The 22,085-nt window shown below is 38.3% G+C and overlaps 1 protein-coding gene and 1 long non-coding RNA gene across 2 annotated transcripts; one reads left to right on the forward strand and one right to left on the reverse strand.

Moving 5' to 3' along the window:
- Nucleotides 1-5,959: 5,959 nt before the first annotated feature.
- On the reverse strand, nucleotides 5,960-11,835 carry LOC139726377 (uncharacterized). The gene is made up of 3 exons (XR_011710660.1): nucleotides 11,586-11,835; nucleotides 6,672-6,712; nucleotides 5,960-6,055 (listed from the first exon to the last, which is right to left on the reverse strand). It is a non-coding gene; the product is annotated as an uncharacterized lncRNA (long non-coding RNA).
- A 3,879-nt stretch (nucleotides 11,836-15,714) lies between these two features.
- LOC139726388 (ankyrin repeat domain-containing protein 40-like) lies at nucleotides 15,715-20,887 on the forward strand. Its single transcript, XM_071637386.1, has 4 exons — nucleotides 15,715-15,941; nucleotides 17,539-17,687; nucleotides 19,391-19,567; nucleotides 20,324-20,887. Exons 1-4 carry the CDS (start codon nucleotides 15,817-15,819, stop codon nucleotides 20,611-20,613), a joined length of 741 nt encoding a protein of 246 aa, XP_071493487.1. The 5' UTR covers nucleotides 15,715-15,816; the 3' UTR covers nucleotides 20,614-20,887.
- Nucleotides 20,888-22,085: the final 1,198 nt, after the last annotated feature.

Below are 22,085 nucleotides of genomic sequence, written 5' to 3' on the forward strand. Positions count from 1 at the left end.
CGAAGTAAAGCTTTACCGAAGGCATTTCGCTTTACCTCGCTATAGCAGGTTTGATTGACTATGTTTTTCTTTGTTTGGAAGTCACAAAATTTATCTCGTTATAGCAGTTATTTCGTTATAGCCGATCTCGCTATAAGAGTAGCATTTTACATAGACTTGTGTGGAAGGAAATTTGGGACCGGGAAAATTTCCTCGTTATAACCGATATCTCGTTATAGCAGTGTTCGTTATACCGAGTTTCCCCTGTATGTACTCAGAGTTGCCAATTTAGATAAGGACAAAATTGACAAGATGATACTTCCTGCTGCAAAAATTAACCCTACAACCTGCTGGGTTCCATGAATTTATTCTTGTATGCTTTACAGAATCCATCCAGGGCTCTGTTGCATATAGAGATGCAATCAAACATTAGTCAGAAAATCAGACATAAGTTAGACGTCAGCCACCCAGAATTGAGTATTAGGAGACTTATGATTGATTTTCTGCCTAACATTTGATCTCAACTTTTACGCCACAGGGCCCATGACAGGATAAAAGTTCAGTTCAGTTCAGTTCAGTTCTGTTCAGTTCAGTTTTAATTCAGTTCTTTTCAGCGATTTGAGGGCCCATGACAGATTGAAGTTGGCGGTGTTTTCTCATCTTTGTCGGAAGAGCTCGCAATGATGGCTCCACCGAGAGTATGTCAGAGTGGATCAAGTTGTATCTATTGAGTTGATGTCATCATAGTCCCATCATCATACAGTCGTTGCCTCAAGGCAGAGGCTGAAGTTCCTCTAGTGGACTGGATGTTAAATCCCAAGCCCAGACTCATGAGGCTTTTGAGCGTTGACAAATCCTTGAAAAATTGGCATCTTATTCCGAAAATCTTTATGGGTGGATGTGCTCCCTGATATCTCCGGTCAGAAGGAGGAGCAGGTGATGATGATGATGATGATGATGATGATGATGATGATGCATTGGTTCCAGCTGCTGTCCAGGTCTGTCATAATCTAGGAGAACCTTGAATCTCCCATAGCTCCTGCCACATAGAGTCAGGTGGAAAAGAGGAGAAAGGGGGGGGGGGGGGGATGAAGCCCCCAAAAGTGAACATCAAAAACCTTTGTCGAAGATAATTGACACAGATAAAAAGAAATAAACACAGTTATACATGTATTAAAATTTCATTACAGAGAAGTAAAAACATCATGTCCCAAAATTATTATCTATAAAATCCTTATATACTTTATTTGTTTCCGCTATAACAAACTTTGATACATTGAAACAAAAGAAAACTGCCGGTCCCAAGGACTTCATTGTGACAGGAGTCGCCTGTACAAATGTATTAGTGTTTCAGACAAAGATGGATAGGTCTCAGAGGCACTGTGAGAAAGCCATCAGCCACCATGGTTACTCGCCTCTTGGTTGGTGGCCCTTGCACTATTGGAGTCTGTAGAGTTGATGTTAAGGGGAGAATTTGGGATCGCTTTGTGAGCTAGATAAACTGAGGCGCTTGTACTGAGGGCCTCTTGACACCTACCTGACAATATTGGGACCAACTTTTGGTTGGCGTAAATCATCCAGTCAGCATGAGCTACCACAATGTGATATCCATGAGTTTTTATGCAATTGTTTCATGATACCACATACAAACTGATGGAAAGATCCCTCTGTTGTTGAACGGTGACTTTATTCCTTCCGTTCTAAAATAGTCTATTATTTATTGGGGGGGGGGGGGCGTTAAGTAAATCTCATACTCGTAATACATCCACAGGCAAGCTTATGAAAAATTTGATCTCTAGCTTATAAAGAATATTTATGTAAACTAACACAATGTATGAATTTTCATAATAGAAGTTACCACACGTCTTTCCATCAGTTTGTATGTGTGACGCAATCATGGAAGCTCATGAACATACATGTATGTTATGGTAGCTCATGTTGATTGGATGACTTTTCACACACTAAAATTTAGTCAGAATATTTGTCAGGCAGGTGTCAAGAGGCCCTCGACGCAACCGTGTCGCTTTATCTGGCTCGCATCAACTCTACAGACTCCCAATAGCATCAGAGTTGTCAAGAAGAGGCTACATGGTTACCTGCTTGTATGAGTGTAATGTGATTGCTCCCTTAATTAAAGGGGAAATCCACCTTCATAGACATGTGGATTGAGTGAATGCAGCAATATTAGCAGAACACATCATTGACAGTTTGAGGAAAATCAAACAATGCGATCAAAAGTTATGAATTTTTAAAGTTTCTGTGCCGTCACTGCTGGATGAAAAGACTACTACAGTTTGTGATGTCACATGCGTACAATGATATAAAGAAAATGCGAAGAAAATTCAACATATTTTCACTTTTCTCACTTGATTAAAGGTCACTTGACTTCCCTCTTTCAGAAGGCAAGGGGAATATGGAGGAAATGTAAACTTTTTCAAAAAGTAAAATTTTGTGAAATTCTCTTTATATTTTCCTTATGTCGTATGCATATGACATCATACACTGTAGTAGTCTTCTCATCCAGCAGTGAATGCACAGATGATTTAAAGATTCATAACTTTTGAACAGATTGTCAGATTTTCCCAAAACGTTCACTGATGTGTTCTACTAATACTGATGCATTCACTCAATCCACATGCATATGAAGGTGAACTTGTCCTTTAAATGTGACCAAGTAAATTCAATCTGAACTCGATTCAACTCAACATGAACATCAACCCAACTTTCCATTTGTCAGATTGTTGTAGTTGGGAGAGACAACTGATCTACAAAGCTGTAGATGTTAAGCATGATTATGAAAAAAAAATATGCAGAATACGGGTAGGTGCCACTTGATGCATTGATATGTCATACAACACAATTTTTAGATGTGCAAGTGATTCTATCCTCCTGAACTCACAACCAACAAAAAGTGGTTCAAGAGGACACTACATGGGCACGTTGGGGGGGGGGGGGGGGGGGGGTAGGCTAGGCTTGATCAGCTTTTACCTATGTGCAATTACCTACATACTGTAAAAGTGGAAATTTTCACGCATTTTACGTGACCAGAAACTAGCAAAAAAGTAAAAGCACATGAATATTTTTGCTTGCCATATGTTCCAGTAGTTGATGTCTTGATTCCACGGAATTAAATACACGCGGAACTCTTCTTCCCCGGCCGAGCACGAAAAAAATCAGTCGTGCGAAAATATCCACTTTTACAGTACATGATGCAAATGCATTGAAACATCTGGTACACACATCTCACACCTACCAGATATTTTGAGAGAGGACATTGCACATACTGGTAGATATCCCCACTGAGCTGTGACACACTGTATCTATGATCAGCTGCTAGTCTCCTCAACCAGTCCCTAAAGTGGTCATACTCTTTGCATGTGACGTCCAAATCCTCCAGTGTAAAGTTCAGCCTGCTTCCACATAGGGCGCATGGAGTGGGATAACATGAAATGATATCATCAGTCAGCAATGTAAAATACGTAGACAGAATACGAGAGGAGAAATCGATGTTAAATGTGCAACTGAAATTTTAACTCGTTGAGGATGAGTCCCGAGTATACTCGGGCAGGTGTCTGTGGGAAATGTGTGTTCTAGGAAAATCAGTCCATCCTCGACGGGTTAAGGAGTATAATGTAATGATCATAACATAATGCTTATACAGAGTAGGTAAACTGATTAAGTAGTCTCCTTTGAAATGTAGCAAATACAATGTAAAGGTGTATTGAGAGATATCTCACCCAGTAATCACACATGCAGCAATCCATAAAGTATTAATTTTTCTTTTAGCATGCTGTACAGTGCAAACCCACACATTACACACAGCAAATTGTGACAACAAATATGTATTGTATTATGTCCTGGATGTTTGTAAAATGACCAGGCTTTAAATTTATCAAAGCTACTAAAAGGTATGTGTCAAATATACACCACAAAAATCTATTCCACACATGCAATTGCTAATCCATATCATCTTTCATTACCACAAGCTAAGTACGAAATATCTTGGAGATTAGACTGTCAATAACTAACACACAAGTTGAATTTGTACAAATAATGAAATAAAAATACAATTCCATCTTTTCGAAATAAATTAAAGCATAGAATTATGACCTTGCACAAGAATCCCAGAGACCCATTACCAACCTCTTTTCAAGAGCCATAAAACATGTCTTTGGTTTTCCTCTTTCCATCAGATCTTGCAGCTTGTGAAAGAAGGCATCTGTCAACGGATTACTGTAAATCACTGGAAGGAAAAATTAATGTACAATCATATGTGACAATGATTTTGAATGAACATTTGAAGAAAAACACAACAATGCACTGCATTGTCTTCCATTGACCAAAAAACATCAAAAAAACCAACAACAACAACAAAATAATTAGTTATTAGATATACGATTCATCAACACAATGTTACGTCTCACTGAATATAATTCATCGCGGTAGTCATCCACACAATACATTAACCATTCTGTGTCCACGCAATGTACAGCTGTGACTTGCTGGCCGATTTTATCAGCATTCTGTTGATAGTTCCCTACACTTAGAGTAATCACAAGTTACACACTCCACAGCAAGGCAATGAATTACACTATAATGGATACATTGCAGTGTACATACCATCCCCTGCCAGTATGATATCGACGTCCTCAAAGCACCCGATGTCTTCCTGTCTCCAGTGAAATGTTTTCAGCTTATCTAATGGGGGGAACTGTCCACATCTTATCAAAGGATGCTGAATTCATCGAGCTACATACAAACATTTCAAAATTTTAATGTTCACATTCAAATGAAGGATAGACTAACACATATGGCTGTGTTTAAACTGAGCAACCTATACATTATTTGCATCTTTGGGGGCACAGAGGTGACTCCTTCAAATGACTTGGAAATATTGGTGAATAAAGAACTTGAAAATCTAAACTTTGATACAGTAATGAAAATGCCTATAATGGTCATAAATGAAGACATAATACTAGCACGAATACCAACTGTAATATAGAAAAATAAAATCTCTATTTCTCAGCAGAAGAAAGTGAAAGAGTAAAATCAGGCTGAAATTATTCAGCCTTAACACAATCTAATGACAATTTTCATGCAATGTTCAGGTCATATGACAACTTCTAGACCAACTGGTAATGTTGCTCAAACATCTGCACTTGGCTTTTATATGCCACAACTTTGCCCTGCAGGATAACATGAACAAATATTTTTGCTTTGAACATCTACACTGTATTTTCTAGAGAGCCATCACTAGAATTCAAAACCAGAAACATCATTATGACAGAAGAAGAGACGTAATTCTTCTTCATCTATCTCACCTGTTGTAAGCATTGGAGACAGCCAGTCTAATTCTCTGACCTTGACAAGCAGGTCATCACTGTCCATGTCGCCAGACTTTGTTGTAGGTAAATGAGCATTGGCTAGGATATTTCTCTGACACCTGTTCAGGACATCTTCCCCAATATCTGTGAATTCAGCAGGGTGGCATGAATGGACTTAAAAGTTATGAAACACTGATTCAATAAACTTAAACCAAAAAGTTTTGTGCCTATACATGTACATATCACTTCCTGCAATCAAATGAGATAAATTGATTTGATGATAGCAATTACAAAAGGACCTATATAAAATAAAACCTATTTCCTTATGCAGAGACAATATGCATATCCCTTGCATGATCTTTGGGTGCAATGAGACAATTTATTAGTTTTCAAACAAGAATGCCGCATCCACTCAAGAAACATATCCAGTCATCATGCTAATACAGCATTTTCTCCAAACTTGTGCTTTCCAAATTTCTTGATAGATACATGTATATCTGTACAGCAAATGCACCTCATTCCGCATAAAACAAGAGCCTGTTAGTTTTGTCCGGGAATGTCTGCAGTGATGCAGTCGACATCAATACGGATAAAACAGACTTCATACCTGTACAAATCACAAGCTTTGCAATGGTTGCCATGACAATGCTGGCAAGTCCAGTACCACCTCCAAGTTCCAGTGCCACACAACCAGAAAATCTCTGATGTTCATGCAAGATGAAGTTAGACAGTAGTATACTTCCCAGCCAAACCTTTTTTTGGGTGATAAATAAAAATATATATCTATGAATATAAAGATTGAAATGGGTCGAAGTCATAATCATGGTCTCTCATGCACTGAGTACGTGTATGCTGGTTCAATGGCAATCATTGTCATCTGATTTGCCTAATCAAAAATTCATTTCACTTGAATTTAGGATGAATATCCAAGTGTCAAGTTTCAGATTTTGAATGTTTAGGGAGAAAATCAGTGATTGCAATCATTACTAATCTGTCAAGACTAGAAAACAACGCTTGAGCAAAATAAGTGAAATGAAAATTATTCAACTTCTCCCTGCTTCATATCACTGTTAGTTTCCAAAGGCATGACATTAACTTGGGTAACCCGTCATTCACGTTTTACCTGAAACCTGAATAAGGCTGCACATGCTGATTTGTCCTCAGATGAATTTATTAAATTATGGTCGCAATTGAAGCACATTAAAACATACAAATCATACTGTCGTATACTATCTTACATCCGTGCTCAGAGCTTGAACATTGGAAATTTCTAGATGAAAAAGTTGTTTATTTTTTCCAGAAATTTCCAAACAGGATTTGGTAAAAATTCAAAAATACTGTGAAAAGGTTATTTGAATAGAAACTCACCTGCAAACCAACATCTGGTAAATGGGTTTCCATTGCATGCTCTGTTGGTAAAGCATATGAATATATAAAAAAGTCCTTGTTATCAAACCTGAAATTCCACCAAGTTTTATCTAAAGATTAGGTCTGGTGTTAGAACAGCATTTGAAAGAAATCGAATTCTCTTTAGTTCAAGCTGTGTAAAACATAATATTTGCTTTATTTTTCCTAAAAATTTTGAGCAGTATCATTTGGTTAGCCAAAACACATGCCAGGAGTCTCTTTGCACAGTTTATATACTTTTTAACAAAAAATCAATGCCTGCAAATGGCAAGGAATTAAACATTTTATGGCATGTGCTTCCCTCAGAAATTATTATTTTTTTCATGCCATAATATTTCTTTTTTAGACCTATGATCATCCTCCCATTTGAGATTTGTATACTTGGGTCTCTACCATCGAGACATGAATGCAAGAAACAGCTGTAGATCTATTCATAAAGATTCTCACTATACACTGTAAAGTAAACTGAATGAATATTATCTAATTCATCTATTTTACCATGCCAAGGCATGTTGAATTAATATCAAATAGATTTAATGCCCCCCACACTGCTTTCTCTTGATTTCAATTTGCAATTATGTGCTGAACGCCTGATCCATCATGTGCTGGGGTCCTATTTTGAGCACATAGTACATTTGGGCAATTCCGTGGTAACGGAATTACAAATCAGAGAATTTTGGCTCATATTCTTTCACCCTGTATACAGGATTGATTACTTTACCTTCTCTTGATACATTTAAAAGATGCAGATGTACTCACACTGTCACCCCAAATACAAATTTGTTAAATGTTCTCACTTGGTTGGTTACAAAGGAGGTCTATGTGCGATTGTAACGGAATTACCAGAGAATTTAGTCACAACTTCAACTCTGACTTTGGGAGTTGTTTCTCTGAAATCTATAACACATACACTGTAGGTTGTTGTCTGATTTCATCTTTGATTGTGTCGACTTCAATTCAGTTGTATTGTTTTTCAAATATTTCATCACATTTTCCAAGCAGCACGCTTTTTCCCTGTAAAGTCAGTGGTAACGGAATTACACAAATGGTAACGGAATTACGCCTTCTGAAATACACTGGAAAAAATACACATTCTTGGTACTCATGTATTCTGAAATGTCTTGATAAAGATTGTTTAAGCCTTTAGCTATAATATAACCACTAAAGAAGTACTCTCTAGCCTTTGACCTTGAACTGCTACAAGTGTATAGGTGCCAAATGAGTTTTTATTGTCAAAAAACATAAAATGTTCATGCTAACTACTGTGATTTGAAGTCGTAACTATGTCAATCAAGATCTCGTAACTTCTAAGTACCACATCCATCAAAATTTGTCTACTTTCAAGTTAAGAATTTCACACTCTGCAGGTAAATGACATCTAAGACACATGGTAACGGAATTACGCTAGAATAGCCGTACACAAGTACAATTCTATAAATCCAGTCAACAATACCCAAATTTTCTTGTATTTCTTTTGTTGATATCATGCAAGACAGATTTCTCTGTTTTCTTCTTCCTAAATATGCCAATAATTGACAATATGTGTGAATTACTTACAAGTATTGTACATAAATATTATGTGCACATGCATAAGAAAATAATGAAAAACTGTCCGGATTGACACTGAATTTAAATCTAAATCATAAAGTGCCAACTTACAGTGCAAGAGCACAGTGTGCAGCCCCATCATTGAACACAATGTTTAATATTAAGTATGAACACTAAAGATGCCTGAAACTTTTAATTTGTTAAGTGAAAAGATGCAGTTGTGGTTCAATGACAAATATAACAAATTACAATTCAATCATAAATAGAAAAGAAAATTTTCTTATATGATTATGGTACTGCACCAGTGCTTAATCATTATTATCTATGTTGTGGCATATATTAATCACTAAAAACTTGTGACATTTTACTAATAGCTGAAGTTGCCCCCTGGTATATAATGTAGTGCATAATTTGATAATTCCCTTTAGTCCTACTTAAGCCCACCAAAATAAAATAAACTATACTAAAAGGAAATAGAAAACAGCAAAATAACTTTTAAATAACAAACTACAACTTTTTGAACCATTAGAGTGAGTCCACCAAATTCTGTTAATTCATAGAAAGGTAAGAGGGCCTCTTTTATCCATCTGCAGCTCACTGTGTTAGAGTTAGATTAATCAACCTGTGAATAATGTTAGTATTTACTTCTGACCACACAAAATTTCCAAATGACGTCTTCAGAAACACAATTATGACTTGGCCTATAATTTTCCTACAAGTTTCCTGTCTTTGTCTTTCTTCTTTGACTTTGTCTATTTTCTCATCCTGAGTGTTGCCATATATTTACTCACAAGAAGTGTGCATCTTCTCTTTTGCGGTAAGTTGTATTTTGACTGCCTGAAAGCAAATTATAAAATACACTGTAATGGCACTTGTATGAAAGGAAACTGGATTGTACAGCAAATGGTAACATGAAGAGTAAAGGTAGAAGCAGAAGCCCATTGACTTTAATATTTAAAATCTTCTTAGGATGGGAAAGTATAGGACTAAATGTTACATTTTAGAGCTGTATCACAATTACTGAATGGGTAAATGTTCATCACAAATGGTGTTTTTGTCTTCATTCCTTTTAAAAAGAAAGGATTAAAGAAAAATTTCAAAGGGTAGCAGATGCTCTTATCAAATGGGCATGAAAATCAAAATTGGAAGTGTCTCTGTGGAGGAAAGATCTAAGAAACAAATGAAAGAAGGTCATAGTCATACACTTACCATTAAAGATAAAGGACTTGAGGATGAAAACATGACATGTTCAATAAAAGGTCAGACTATCGACTTGGTGATAATAAAGCCTTTAGCATACAGAAAGATCAAAGGTGTCACATTCAGTGGGCATCCCGTGTCAAGTAATGACTTCTATCACATTGTGTATGATCCTTCTCTTAAATTCTTGATCTTTCCTCACAAAAATTATCCTGTTCATTTCTCTCTGTCAGTAGCAGTGCTCTCTTTTCCTATTAAATAAATGTTATGTCCTTCCTCTTCTTTGTAACTTTGTTCAATTTATGCTGCATCACACCCATTCAATAGTCCCTCATCACTATACTTAGATTTTGTATGAAACCATGAGACTTTTAAGCAAGAAAATATACAAATTGATATCTCAAAATTCAGTATGATTTTTAACATTTGAGAATGAGTATCTGTAGCAAACCTTATAAAGTTATCAGTTAGCACAGTCTCCATGTACACATGTAGTTCTTGTACATGAGAAAATGTGAAGGAAAGGAGGAGACTTTCAGCACAAGAAGTCTTGTCGAGCGTGTACCCTGATGTCAGGACTCACTGTCAGAGGCATCCAGCTACACTATGATGTCAGTGTATCATACCATACATATATTTCAACTTTCACTCCTTTACTGCCAATCACCAACACTGTTAAGCTCCATAATAATGCCCTGAAGCTATTTCATGAACAGTTCACATACATATTGGCACGAAAGTAGGATATGTCATTCTCTTCCATATTAGATGTGCGTGTAATTCCGTTACCATGTAATTCCGTTACCACAATTACAGAAGAACTGAAGGAGATATTTCACAAAATGTTTTGTGACTTTTCAGGGAGTCACATGTAGAGAAAAAATTTACAAGTGGAGAAAAAATCAGTGATTAGTTTGTTCAGGAGAAAACTTTTTTCAATTTTATGGTAACGGAATTACGTCAATTTGTCAGTAGATTTTGAACATTTCTCCAAAAAATATCATAATGAGAGTGACTGAATGCTTCATTAAATGTGATTGTTGAAGCATAGGAAGAAAGATGTGGAAGTATGGATAAAGCAGAGAGATATTTAAGTTGTTTCATTTTAGATTTTCATTTAATATTGTAAGATTTTAGATAAATACAATAAATAGTCTTCCAACTTTAAAAGTGTGTACAACAAAAACAAGGAAAGTTATTGGTAAAGGGTTTTTTGTTTCCGTAAATACAACAATCCGTCTGTACGGGAAACTGAAATTTCAGAGCATTTACTTAACTTTGCATTTTGCTGTTTTTGCCCTTCCCATACGGAATTGCCCATTTGTAGCCTTACGCTGTATATCAACAGCTTTATCAGGTTCAACACACTCGTTTTCATTTTCGCTCCATTTTGAGACTTTGAATTTAGATTTAACAGAAGTGACTAACAAGTAATTCAATATGTGAAAAGTATGGTCCTCATGCTATAAAGCCAAATATATATATATATATTTTCGCGGCATGAAATTTTCGCGAATTGGAGCCGACGGCCTTTTTTGTGGCATGAAATTTTCGCGAGTTGCCTCTAACATTCAATGCGTATAGTGTAGACAAGAACTTTCACATGCATTTTGATTTCGCAAATCTTGGCTCTCGCAAAATTCCTGAAATTAAAATGGACGTGAACATTCCTCGCTTTGCAGTATTTCAATGTCATTTTCATACATAACATTGGGGTCACTGACCCGTTTCTTACGATACTTTAACCCAACAACATTCATCATTGACTGTATTCATAATAGGCAATAACCCTCATTTGTAAATATACCTTTAGCAGCTGCCTTAAGATAGAAATAAATTTATGACGATTTTACATTCAAATTGATGTCAGACATCTCTTTTAATGTGCAGAGACAGATAAACAGAACTTTAAGTTTTCAATAGTAGTGAAAGGAAAGTCTATTCAATGATTTAATTTTTTTCTGCTGCATTTTTTTTTTCTTTTTTGAGTGGGTGAAATTTAATACATGGTTTGTTTGATGACAAATCAGAAAGGTAAACTAGTAAACAGCTGTGAGTGTGTGTGATCATTTCTGAATGAAGAGCAAAGTTGAGCCAGGGAGGATATCTCCTTGGTTGAGCAAGCACCAATGGTGATGACGTCATATTCATCTTTGCTTGTCGGCCTGGCAACGACGAAGTCTCCGTCATCATCCTGAAAAGCATCATCGGCTCTCGGAGGACTTTCATCTCCTTCTACTGACTGTGTGTGTGGGAGTACTTCATCATGGTCACTGATTCCAGAGTCATCGGCATGCTTCCCATGATCTCCAGTACCTCCCTTGGTGTGATGTTGCTCATCTCTTCTCAGAAAGGGAAATCTCACTTGAAATCTTGTAAATGAGGACCCTGAAAGAAAGAAATGATATGAGATGTCTGTGATGGTATACTTAAGTACATCCCCAAACGATAAACCAACCAAGTCTCATGCTTTAGGTGCAACACTCATGCCTCAGGGTCTTTCTCACATGCCACAAAAAGCCAACCCCACCCCCCCCCCCCCCATCATTGAGTAAATTATGTAATCATCAATGGTACTGAAAATAAACACCTATCCAAAATCACATCCTCTTGATAGGCAAAGAACTATCAACTAAATCAAGGAATCATAAGAATCATATGATTTACAAAAGTCAAATAGGAACAAAAATTTAATGTATTGATCACCGCTGACAATCTGGCAAAGGTGGAGTAGCATAGTTCATTCTTCCTTTAATACAAGACATACTTTTATACGACTCACTACATATGATACTACGTGACACTATTTTATGCTCAGATTTTTTTTTTCTTAAGACAATACTCGCCACAAAAGTAAACGCATTTGAATTCCTTCATTTCATGAACTCCTAGTTTACAGCAAAATGCACACACAAATGAATGAAAGTCATGCATTGTCCTTTAATCCCAATACTTTTTTTATGTCAGTCATATCAAACATATTTACAGAGGTACATGTATGAATGTGCAGTACAACTTACTATAAATGTTATCAGAGGAGGAAGTTAAAAAAACAGACAATTACAACTGTGTCGCCATTCAGTCCACATTCTTGCTACAATCAGGATGTTCATGCACCGTTCTTAGGAAGCAATGTCACATTATATCTGTCATCCTTGAATAAGCTCAAATTTGATATGCTCATCACAATAAGGAACACAAAACCACAAGAATATCCGATTCAATGATCATTTCGCAAGATCCTTCATGGGAAACTTTTTATGCACGTGTCATTTGGGTTTTATGTTCCGAAATTACCGCAGCTATAACACCATTGGTAAAATCCTGCTGGATGGTCGTCATGCACTGGCATCGACCCTCACTTTCTTCATCACGATGGGCATGGAGGGAACTGATGTTGGCGCGAATAGTCACCATATCGTTGTGTAGTTTCATTTCCAGGGACCTTATCGTTGAAATGATGTCATATTTATCGCAATCGTCCTCACTCATAGTAGCGCTGTCTGCCTTCTGCTTCCGGGTGTTCACTGGCACTGGGAGGGCAGACAGGAATAAGACATGTTCCTATTATAGGGCGATGATGACGGTCCAAGTGACAGCAACGTTGTCGGGTCTGCTATACAGTGTGTCTCTAAAAAAAGTAAACCCAACTTCAACGGCAAATTTTCAGAAAACTATAAAATATTTACACATTATTTTTTCACGGTTAGATAGTCCAATAAGTCCACTGTCCAATGATACCACGTAGGTTATGTAACTCTCATGCATGACTGAGCATGATTCAACTTAGTGAATGGGTGTGAAATCATCACTGTGGCAAGTTCCGTGATCAGCATACTTTCTCACATTGTACCAGATGGCTCTTTTTGTTGGAGGCTGCCTGTCGGGGAACTGCACCCGAAAAGCCTCTTGAACTTCCACGAAACTTCTTGTTTCCTGGTATCGAGTTACCAGGAATACTCTCTGCTCAGTTGTCAACTGTACCATGTTTGGAAAGCATGTGAAGTGTGAATGTGTCAGGAACAACCTTTGCTGAAGTTGTTATGTAATCATAGGCCTAACATGTGACAAAAATTTAACTTCAAATATGCCCTGAATGCATGACAATAGCAAGAAATAACTTGCCACAGTGATGATTTCACACCCATTCACTAAATTGAATCATGCTCAGTCATGCATGAGAATTACATAACCTACGTGGTATCATTGGATAGGGGACTTATTGGACTATCTAACCATGAAAAAATAATGTGCAAATATTTTATAATTTTCTGAAAATTTGCTGTTGAAGTTGGGTTTACTTTTTTTAGAGACACCCTGTAGAAATACCGAGAATACCCCATGTACTGAGAGGCCGAGGATGATATGCTATCTAGAGCAGAATTGTAGTCAGGGGGAGACTTTATCCGAACAGCAGGGCTAACTGGTGACACCAGTGTCACGTCAAGGTATACAACATGGTTGGCCTAAAAAACAATGAAATTCTGAATTTAACAGTGAAGAAACAAAGAAGGCCAGTGGTCTGAAGTAATCAAAATGTCACACACAGATGACTGTTGGAGCGCGTAAGCTGCTCTGGCACAAGACTGTATATAAGTGTGGCTACAATCCGAATCGCTGCAGGGTGTTGGATTGTAGTGTGCTCCTCCGGGGTGAAATGATGTCCCTTTCCCTAGTCTGTGTTCCAGTTGTTCCTCGTCGATCTCCTTCGTCAAGCTCTTCGAGAGATTGGCAGCCCAAGCTGGAATGTCAGACGTCCTCAGAGCTGGTGTACATCTTCAGGCGATCATGATGTAGGACTTTGAGCTTTCCAGTGCCGTGGGTTTACTTTGAATTTCAAACAAGTCACTGATTGAGAGCGCAAACACTAAACAACTATGCCAGGGCCCAAGGACCAATTTGTCCATCTTTATAGGTTTGGACTAAAAAGTAAAAGAGTATAAGAAGGCCATTCTCACTCCCTCCTTCACCTTGAGCATCGAAAAATCTCACCCCAAATAAGAGCAGTCCCTGATCTGACCTTGATGGCTTCAACTCTGCAAAGACACAGCTATAGTCGATGCCTACGCATGCTGTGCAAAGCTTTATGTGTACATGTGTGATGCTGTATACATACAGTAGTCAGTAGCATATATCCCTAACTGCGACAGCCGCCACTCGCCTGGCGGCGCGGTCTCCGGGGCTACATATATCCCCGGCCCGGCCTAACTTATAGTAACTAAGTAATTTAACTGTACTTGTACATGTGGTATCTTCTTTATCTAGACTAGATCTACTAGAATCTAGGCTATATGGTATTTCTGTGATGTGCATCATGCATGTTACCGGTACATAATTTAATATTGTCATTCTGTAAAAAAAAAATTATATCAATTTATAAGCTACCTTGGCCTTGTTTGTAGCTACAAGTCGTGTCACGATCGACTCACGACCACACTGTCTAACTACTAACGTACGTTAGTCTATGCTGTCAGCTGTCCCCTCTCATAAATAAATTTATGCTATAGTCACAAAACTGCATCGAGAATATTGTATGCCCATCTGGCGTGGTAAATAAAGTCCATGATATTTACCTGTAGCTGTATCCGCGATCACTTGATCGCTACTCGATACTCGCGGCTTCATAAGGAAATGTACATCGGACAGTACCTTATCATCTCCATTTTGATGATACAAGGATACCATTTTGGAATATTTCTCGTCAGTTCTCGTATGCGAATACAGACAGTACTAGTAAGTAGTATACAGTCCACAGTCAGTCACAGCGCATTCTTCGCTTCCCTGGGTTGATACACAATGCACCACGCGGCACCCTAGGTGTTTTCTGCGCACGTTCCTCTCGAGCTCTCGCGCCCGAAAAAAATAAAATCGGTGTTTCCCCTAATGTCAAACGCACGTGCGTTTGTTTTTGTTCCGAGGTCAATCCATTCAGATAAAAGGGAAGGGCAATTCTCGTTGATTTAAGAAAAGTAAACACAAACTTTGTCAACTACATGGTAATAAACATATCGCTGTGTAAATTTGAAGTCCTCAAATATGTACCCAAAATGCGTGATGGTCTGTGATTTTGTTCGTAAACGCGATTGCTGTCTTCATAAATCCAGAAATTAGGGATGGGGTGCACGGCAGAGCTAGAGGTGACGTGTCAGCCTGTCACGTCTCCGTCGATCAGCTCCAGACGCCCAAACCGGCTACACGGTAATGTTTCCAATTACGCCGCGCCGTACGTTGCAACATCGCGGGCAAAGTTCAAGGCGTGCGCGTGTGATGCTGGCTAGCAAGCTTCGAAAACCTAGTTTATTTCCCTATTTGCCGCATTTTACACGTAGAAAAGTGACAGCATCAGGTGTTAGAAACAATGGATAACCAGAACGTGATAGAAGAGAAACTTCGCGAGTCTTCCAGCATTGGTGATCGAGATGGAATCGAAGATTGTCTTGGCCAAGGTGCAGACGTCAATTCTCAAAACAAGATGAATGGATGGTAAGTTGACGAGTACGAGAAGCGTGTTGGGCGTGTCGTGCATGCAGCTAGCTGGCAGATGATCGAACCTCACTGGGAAATGTTGCGCAAACAAGGTTGTCGTAGCCGATGCACGCGGCTGCGTGTACTCTGACCGTACCGATGGGGCTAGCGCTGTTAACCGCAGTGAGCTAGACTTGATCATGTTCTAACTCATGCAATACTAAAAACGTCAAAAGAGTTTGGGTACTAATTTTACAACATTTGATATAAATTTATATGTACAATTTGAAAGAGAAACAAATTTCCACCAACCATGTCATAATTAAACCGAGACCACATCCATAGATAGGTGCACATCACATGGTGCTCATCGATTGCCTTATAAAAGATGCAGATCTCATTCACAGAATTGCTAAATTATATTACTAGACGGTGTCTAGAGCTGTGTGTATGTTGACCAAGATTTCATGTAGAAATACAGTTTTGCATCTACACAGTCACTCACAGGTCACTCACAGTTAGATCAGCAATCTCTGTTCTTTCCCCTGAAATACAAAAAATTACAATGTCAATGGATAAAATTTAGGTGATTTCACTAAAATCTGTGTATCGTTTACTACTGTAGGACCATTATTTTGTCGTTGTTTACGTTGATGTATTTCTGGTTTGTCAACTCTCCTTTTGTTGTCTGTCTAGACCTTGTACTATTCAATAATCAGCATTAGTTGCTTTTTAGCACTGCCTTGCAGTCCGACATTCAGTTGTCACCTTCATGACCAAGTTGCTTCAGACTTCTTCAGTTTTGTCACCTTCATTCTTTCTCTATTCAGGTGTGTTCATTCATTCCATCCCACACCTGATTCTTGAGTTGAGCCCAGACAGCTCTCATTATTATGTAATCACCCCTCCTGCTTACATCATCTCTTATGCTCCTCTTTACTCATTGGTTGATTTATTGAATTAGACTCTTCCACTTTATTGAAGTCCTCTGTTCCATTTAGTTCTATTGCTTGTCGTAAATGATTTGAATATATGTAAATATTGGTTATGTAAATTATGTTAATGAAGAAGTTTACTGAAGGCTTGTTGTCATCAGAATAAAATCAGAGCACTACCAGATTTCATCGAGGTCGGTTCATCTTATTTGCGTCTTTCTTGAGTTCTCTACATTAAGTTATCTCCCCCTCTTACAAATAGATTTTAGTTACACAGGATCAAGAACATTTCATGATTATTTACAAAACATTTATTTTGACACGCTACAACTACTATAATACTAGTAGTACATTGTACACAGACAAGTTAAGATTGCATCTACAATTTACAAGGGCACATATTAAGAGCCATATCAAATTTTGATTCAAATTGGACTTAAGAATACTTTTAACACATTTGATTGTAAAAGTTTGACTGTACTCGATAAAGACATTGATTTCCTAACTTCAAATTATGGTCAGTAAGTTTTTCTAACAAGACTGTGGTGAGATATAGGCTCAGTCTGGTCTCAATCCTGAGCTAGTTTTCTTTGAGCTGTACATTGGTTTTCAGCAAAATGATTGTAATATTGATCAAGTTTTTCCTCATGATCTCTTGACTTGTTCTGTTTTGATCACAGGACTGCACTCCACTGGGCAAGTAAGCGTGGACATCCCACTATAGTAAGATATCTCCTGTCTAGAGGAGCTGATGTCTCCATAGCAACACAAAAAGGAGAACTTGCAGTACAGCTGACAGACAGTGAAGATGTTCGCAATATTCTTGCAGGTACAGTTTAGTCCAGAATTAAACAGTTCTACTTTCTGTATATGAGATGCCTGTATATAGATGCATTTTCATTCAAACTGAGGAAAACTGTTTTATTTGAGTTCTAAATTTGTACCTTTTATGTGATTCACATCAAGACTTATGAAATGCTTACTGTTTTGAAAAAGGTTTAAAGCTGTTTGATTCTTGAAACTTCTCTGAGGCAAATAACAAGCCCTAATCCTAATCCTAATCCTGGAGTGTTATGTCTCTGTACAATAGTAACTATTTGTAGTACATTAATGTTTATAATAATCTACAATTCGCTGATGAAACAGTCTTCTTCCGGGCCACCTAAAATTCCATTTGGCCATTTGAAACTCTTGCTCAGGCTAGTGGACAAGCTGGCCACCCAAAAAAGAAAGAAAGAAAAAAGTTAGGGGCAAACCCTGACAATGACTATTTTAATATACTTCTGCTGCATTCTGGCTGTAAATTATGATCTTCAGTCAGACACCTTGAAGCAGGGAAGATGAAATGTTTTATGTTAAGGTATTTGATGCTCTGAGACTTACTGCTTTTATTCTGAATTACTGAGGAGGGAGGATGGGTGGAAAACATCAGAATTGTAGACATGTTAATGAGTTAATGACAGACTTTTGTTATCTTGCATGTTAGAATTGTAGTAGTAGTAGTAGCAATATCAAAGAAACAGAGAGATCCTTTTTAACTCAAAATGTAATTGCCTATCCTCGGCCACAGATTTTGTAACCCCCCAAAAGTTTCCGATCAAAGGCTGAAAAAAAAAAGTATTGTGCTACATGTCAGCTCCAGCAGTGTTATTGTGATTGTCCAGCTCTGCAGAGCTGGCTTGCAAATTTGATGGATTGGCAGCTCTGGTTTCACTGGTAGACTGGCCATTGCCAGTTTGGTCATGTGGCGGCTTTGTTGAATGTCATGGTGAATTGATTTGGTGATAGCAGCACATTTATTAAAGGAAACCCAAACCCAAAGAGCAATGTAGATTGATTGAAAGCAGCAACATTTACGTAGAACACATTCAGTGAAAATTTGAGGAAAATCAGACAATCTTTGCAAAAGTTATGAATTTTTAAAGTTTTGGTGTTGGAACCGCTGGATAAGGAGACTACTTAAGTTCATGACATATGTGTGGACAACAATTCAAAAGAAACTATAAAGAAGATTCAGTATGCTTTCACTTTTGTAGCATAATGAAAGAGCACTGGACTAACTACTTTCAGAAAGCAGGGGGAATAATTACTGCCCTTAACATAGGTCATGGTATCAAATTGATGGAATGTGTAATTTTCATTAAAAAATGAATTATTGTGGAATTCCCTTTATATTTTCTCTATATTGTTGTCCACAGTGACATCATAACCTCCAGTAGTCTCCTCATCCAGTGGTTCCAACACCAAACCTTTAAAAATTCATAACTTTCGTATCGATTGTCCGATTTTCCTCAAACTTTCACTAATGCGTTCTAAGTTGCTGCTTTCACTATATCCACATTTCTCTTTGGGTTTGGGTTTCCACTAAGTGTGGGATATTTTTCAGTTGGGGGCATATGAAGCATTTCTCTTTGTAATAATGAAAGAGACTTCAATACCAGTGCTCGTAATGACCCTTCTTCCTCCCCCCCCCCCCCCCCCCCCCCCCCCCCCGCAACATACACATGTCATTTTTCAAATTTCCTGTTGTAGGCACTTCTGAACCAGGGAGTGCTGTCATCAAAACCGAGGCCTTACCAATCACACCAAACTACTTGAAGAACCCAGTGTTTCCTCATGGAGCATCAAGAGGTTTAAAGTCTGGCGGTCAGCACATGGCAAACGGGCTTCCTCCTGGTCAGTCTGGTTCTGCAGTGGACAGTGCAGATGGTGGGTTGCTGACCCTTTATTTTTTATTAGTCATGACTTACTTGAAATACCATCCATGACTGTGTCATGGGAAAAGATTGAGATCTGACTAGCCATGTGCTCAGCAGAGAATATTAATTCTTCCTGCTTCTGACATGTGTTACATATTTGTAGTTAAAACTGTCAGAGCATTTTTCTGTGTGGTCAGCTGTGCCAGCTGTCTTCAATGCATCTTTGGATGATATTGAGGGACTACAAGATCACAAAATCTTTACAGGGGAGCAAATACTCTACAGAATTCATGCATGGACCAAAAAATGATTCGGACCATGTTATGTAATGTTTCTGTGCAGAAATATACTGTGTATGCCAAATATTTTGCAAAGTTTTTATTTTCACGAATTTCTAGAGTCAGGTGATATTCGTGAATTGAAAAACACACAAAAATATCAACTCTGATCCCGACGTGATTGTGACATGCATGCATACATTTCTCTGTTCAGTGCTGTGCTCCACAATTGTGAATTTGACTCCTCACGAAATTGTTTCGTGGCATATATAGTATGTGATTCAAATGTCTAAATGTAATGTCTCTCGTATCCACTCCAGACATATCCCGGTGTATCTCTCGCTCAGTCATATAAAAGTGAATCATTCTGATATACTTCGTAATGGTTTCAAAGTTTGTACTGTGGTGTTTTAGTTATTCAGTGCTCTGGTCCCATCAATTCATTCAGCTAACAATCATGCCTTCTCCGCCTTTCAAATTCCATGCAGAGCTCGTCCTGAAAGTGCGCGTGGCAGAGTCTGCCGAGAAAGACTTCATTGAGGTGGAGCTGCCCCGCAACGCATTGACTTTTGAGAACCTTGTCCAACTTTGCTGCGGGGAGTTGATGGTGGAGCCCTCCGAGGTCACCAAGATCAGGAAGCTGCCGAACACGATCGTACGGAAGGACAAGGACGTGCTGAGATTGCAAGACTTCCAGGAGCTGGAGCTGGTCACAAAGAAGAGGCCTCCGTTTGGGGCAACGCCGTACACCGTGCCTGTCCACAACCTTCTCTACTGAGCGACCATGCCTTCTGACCCCCTTCCTATTTTTTTTACGCTTCTACCCAGAAGTTATGTGACATACATGTACGATAGATGCTGAGATCATATATTTTACTTCCATTAGATTCAGAAATCATGAAATATTATCCTTTTTTATCTGTTGATACTTTATGACATAATTAAGATTTAGTACAAGTGATGTTGTGTGTTCCAAAGCCTTTGGTGAATATTTTTCATGAGACTGTGCATTATTGCATCCTGTGACTGGGTATCTAATCAGTCAAGAAGTATATATTTATATATATTTTCATGTCAGTTTTATTGGTCTGCCTTGCATCTCTGATTGGATAAAACTATGATTTAAAACACTTTATTCTAAAACTTCAGGTTTCTTTACCATAAGGGAAAATAGACACATTATGTAAGGGAAAAGGGTGGGGGATGAAACAAAGTTTGGTAAGCATTCACTGTATTTATTAGAGATTACCAGAACTTTAATTTTGTAAAGACTTTTCACTCCAAATTCTGCCCGTCAGTTTGTAACTATCATTATGGCATAATAATATCGAACAATTCAGACAAATTCATTACACGAGCTGTGACTAGGTACTTCAGCTATGCTTTACTTAAAGACAATCCAATGATGTATGAGTGCTGCAAATTGCATACCAGACTGTCTGCACAATTGCATTTGTTCTATGGAATAGTAAAATCATGCCATAAGCCTATTTGCAAAGACCAATTGCAAACTCTTCCTTTTGTACTGTCAGGTCCATTCTTCTTTTCTATGGTAATATCTTATAAAGGAATCTTACAATAGTAAGTTCTTGTAAAATATCATCTTTACAGTATTTTTAGCTCACCTGAGCCAAAGGCTCAAGTGAGCTATTGCGATCGCCCTTCGTCCGGCGTCCGTCGTGCGTCGTCCGTCGTCCGTCGTCCGTCGTCCGTCGTCCGTCGTCCGTCGTGCGTAAACTTTTTACATTTTCATCTTCTTCTTGAAAACCCCAAGACCGATTTTCATCAAACTTGGCAGGTAGCATCCCTAGGGGGTTAGGAACTCAATTTGTTAAAATGGGCACCATGCCCCCACCCAGGGGGCCCCCAGGGGGGCCCAAACCCCCCAAAATTAAGGAATCTGTAAAAATCTTCTTCTCTAGAACCAGAAGTGATAGAGCTAAGTTAATACTATGAGTTAGTACATTGATGACTGTAGTTTCAAGTTTGTTCATGGCAAAATTAGGGGTGCCCCCCTTGGGACCCAGGGGAGGGGGGTGGGGAGGGGTTCTAATGGGGCCTAAATTGTACATTTTCATCTTCTTCTTGAGAACCCCATTACCCATTTTCACCAAACTTGGCAGGTAGCATCCCTAGGGGGTTAGGAACTCAATTTCTTAAAATGGGCACCATGCCCCACCCAGGGGGCCCCCAGGGGGCCCAAACGCCCCAAACTTAAGGAATCTGTAAAAATCTTCTTCTCCAGAACCA

Source organism: Diadema antillarum, unplaced genomic scaffold, assembly GCF_040938485.1.
Source record: "Diadema antillarum isolate AM-2024a unplaced genomic scaffold, OU_Dant_1.0 scf00000017, whole genome shotgun sequence".
In the NCBI taxonomy this organism is placed as follows: domain Eukaryota; kingdom Metazoa; phylum Echinodermata; class Echinoidea; order Diadematoida; family Diadematidae; genus Diadema; species Diadema antillarum.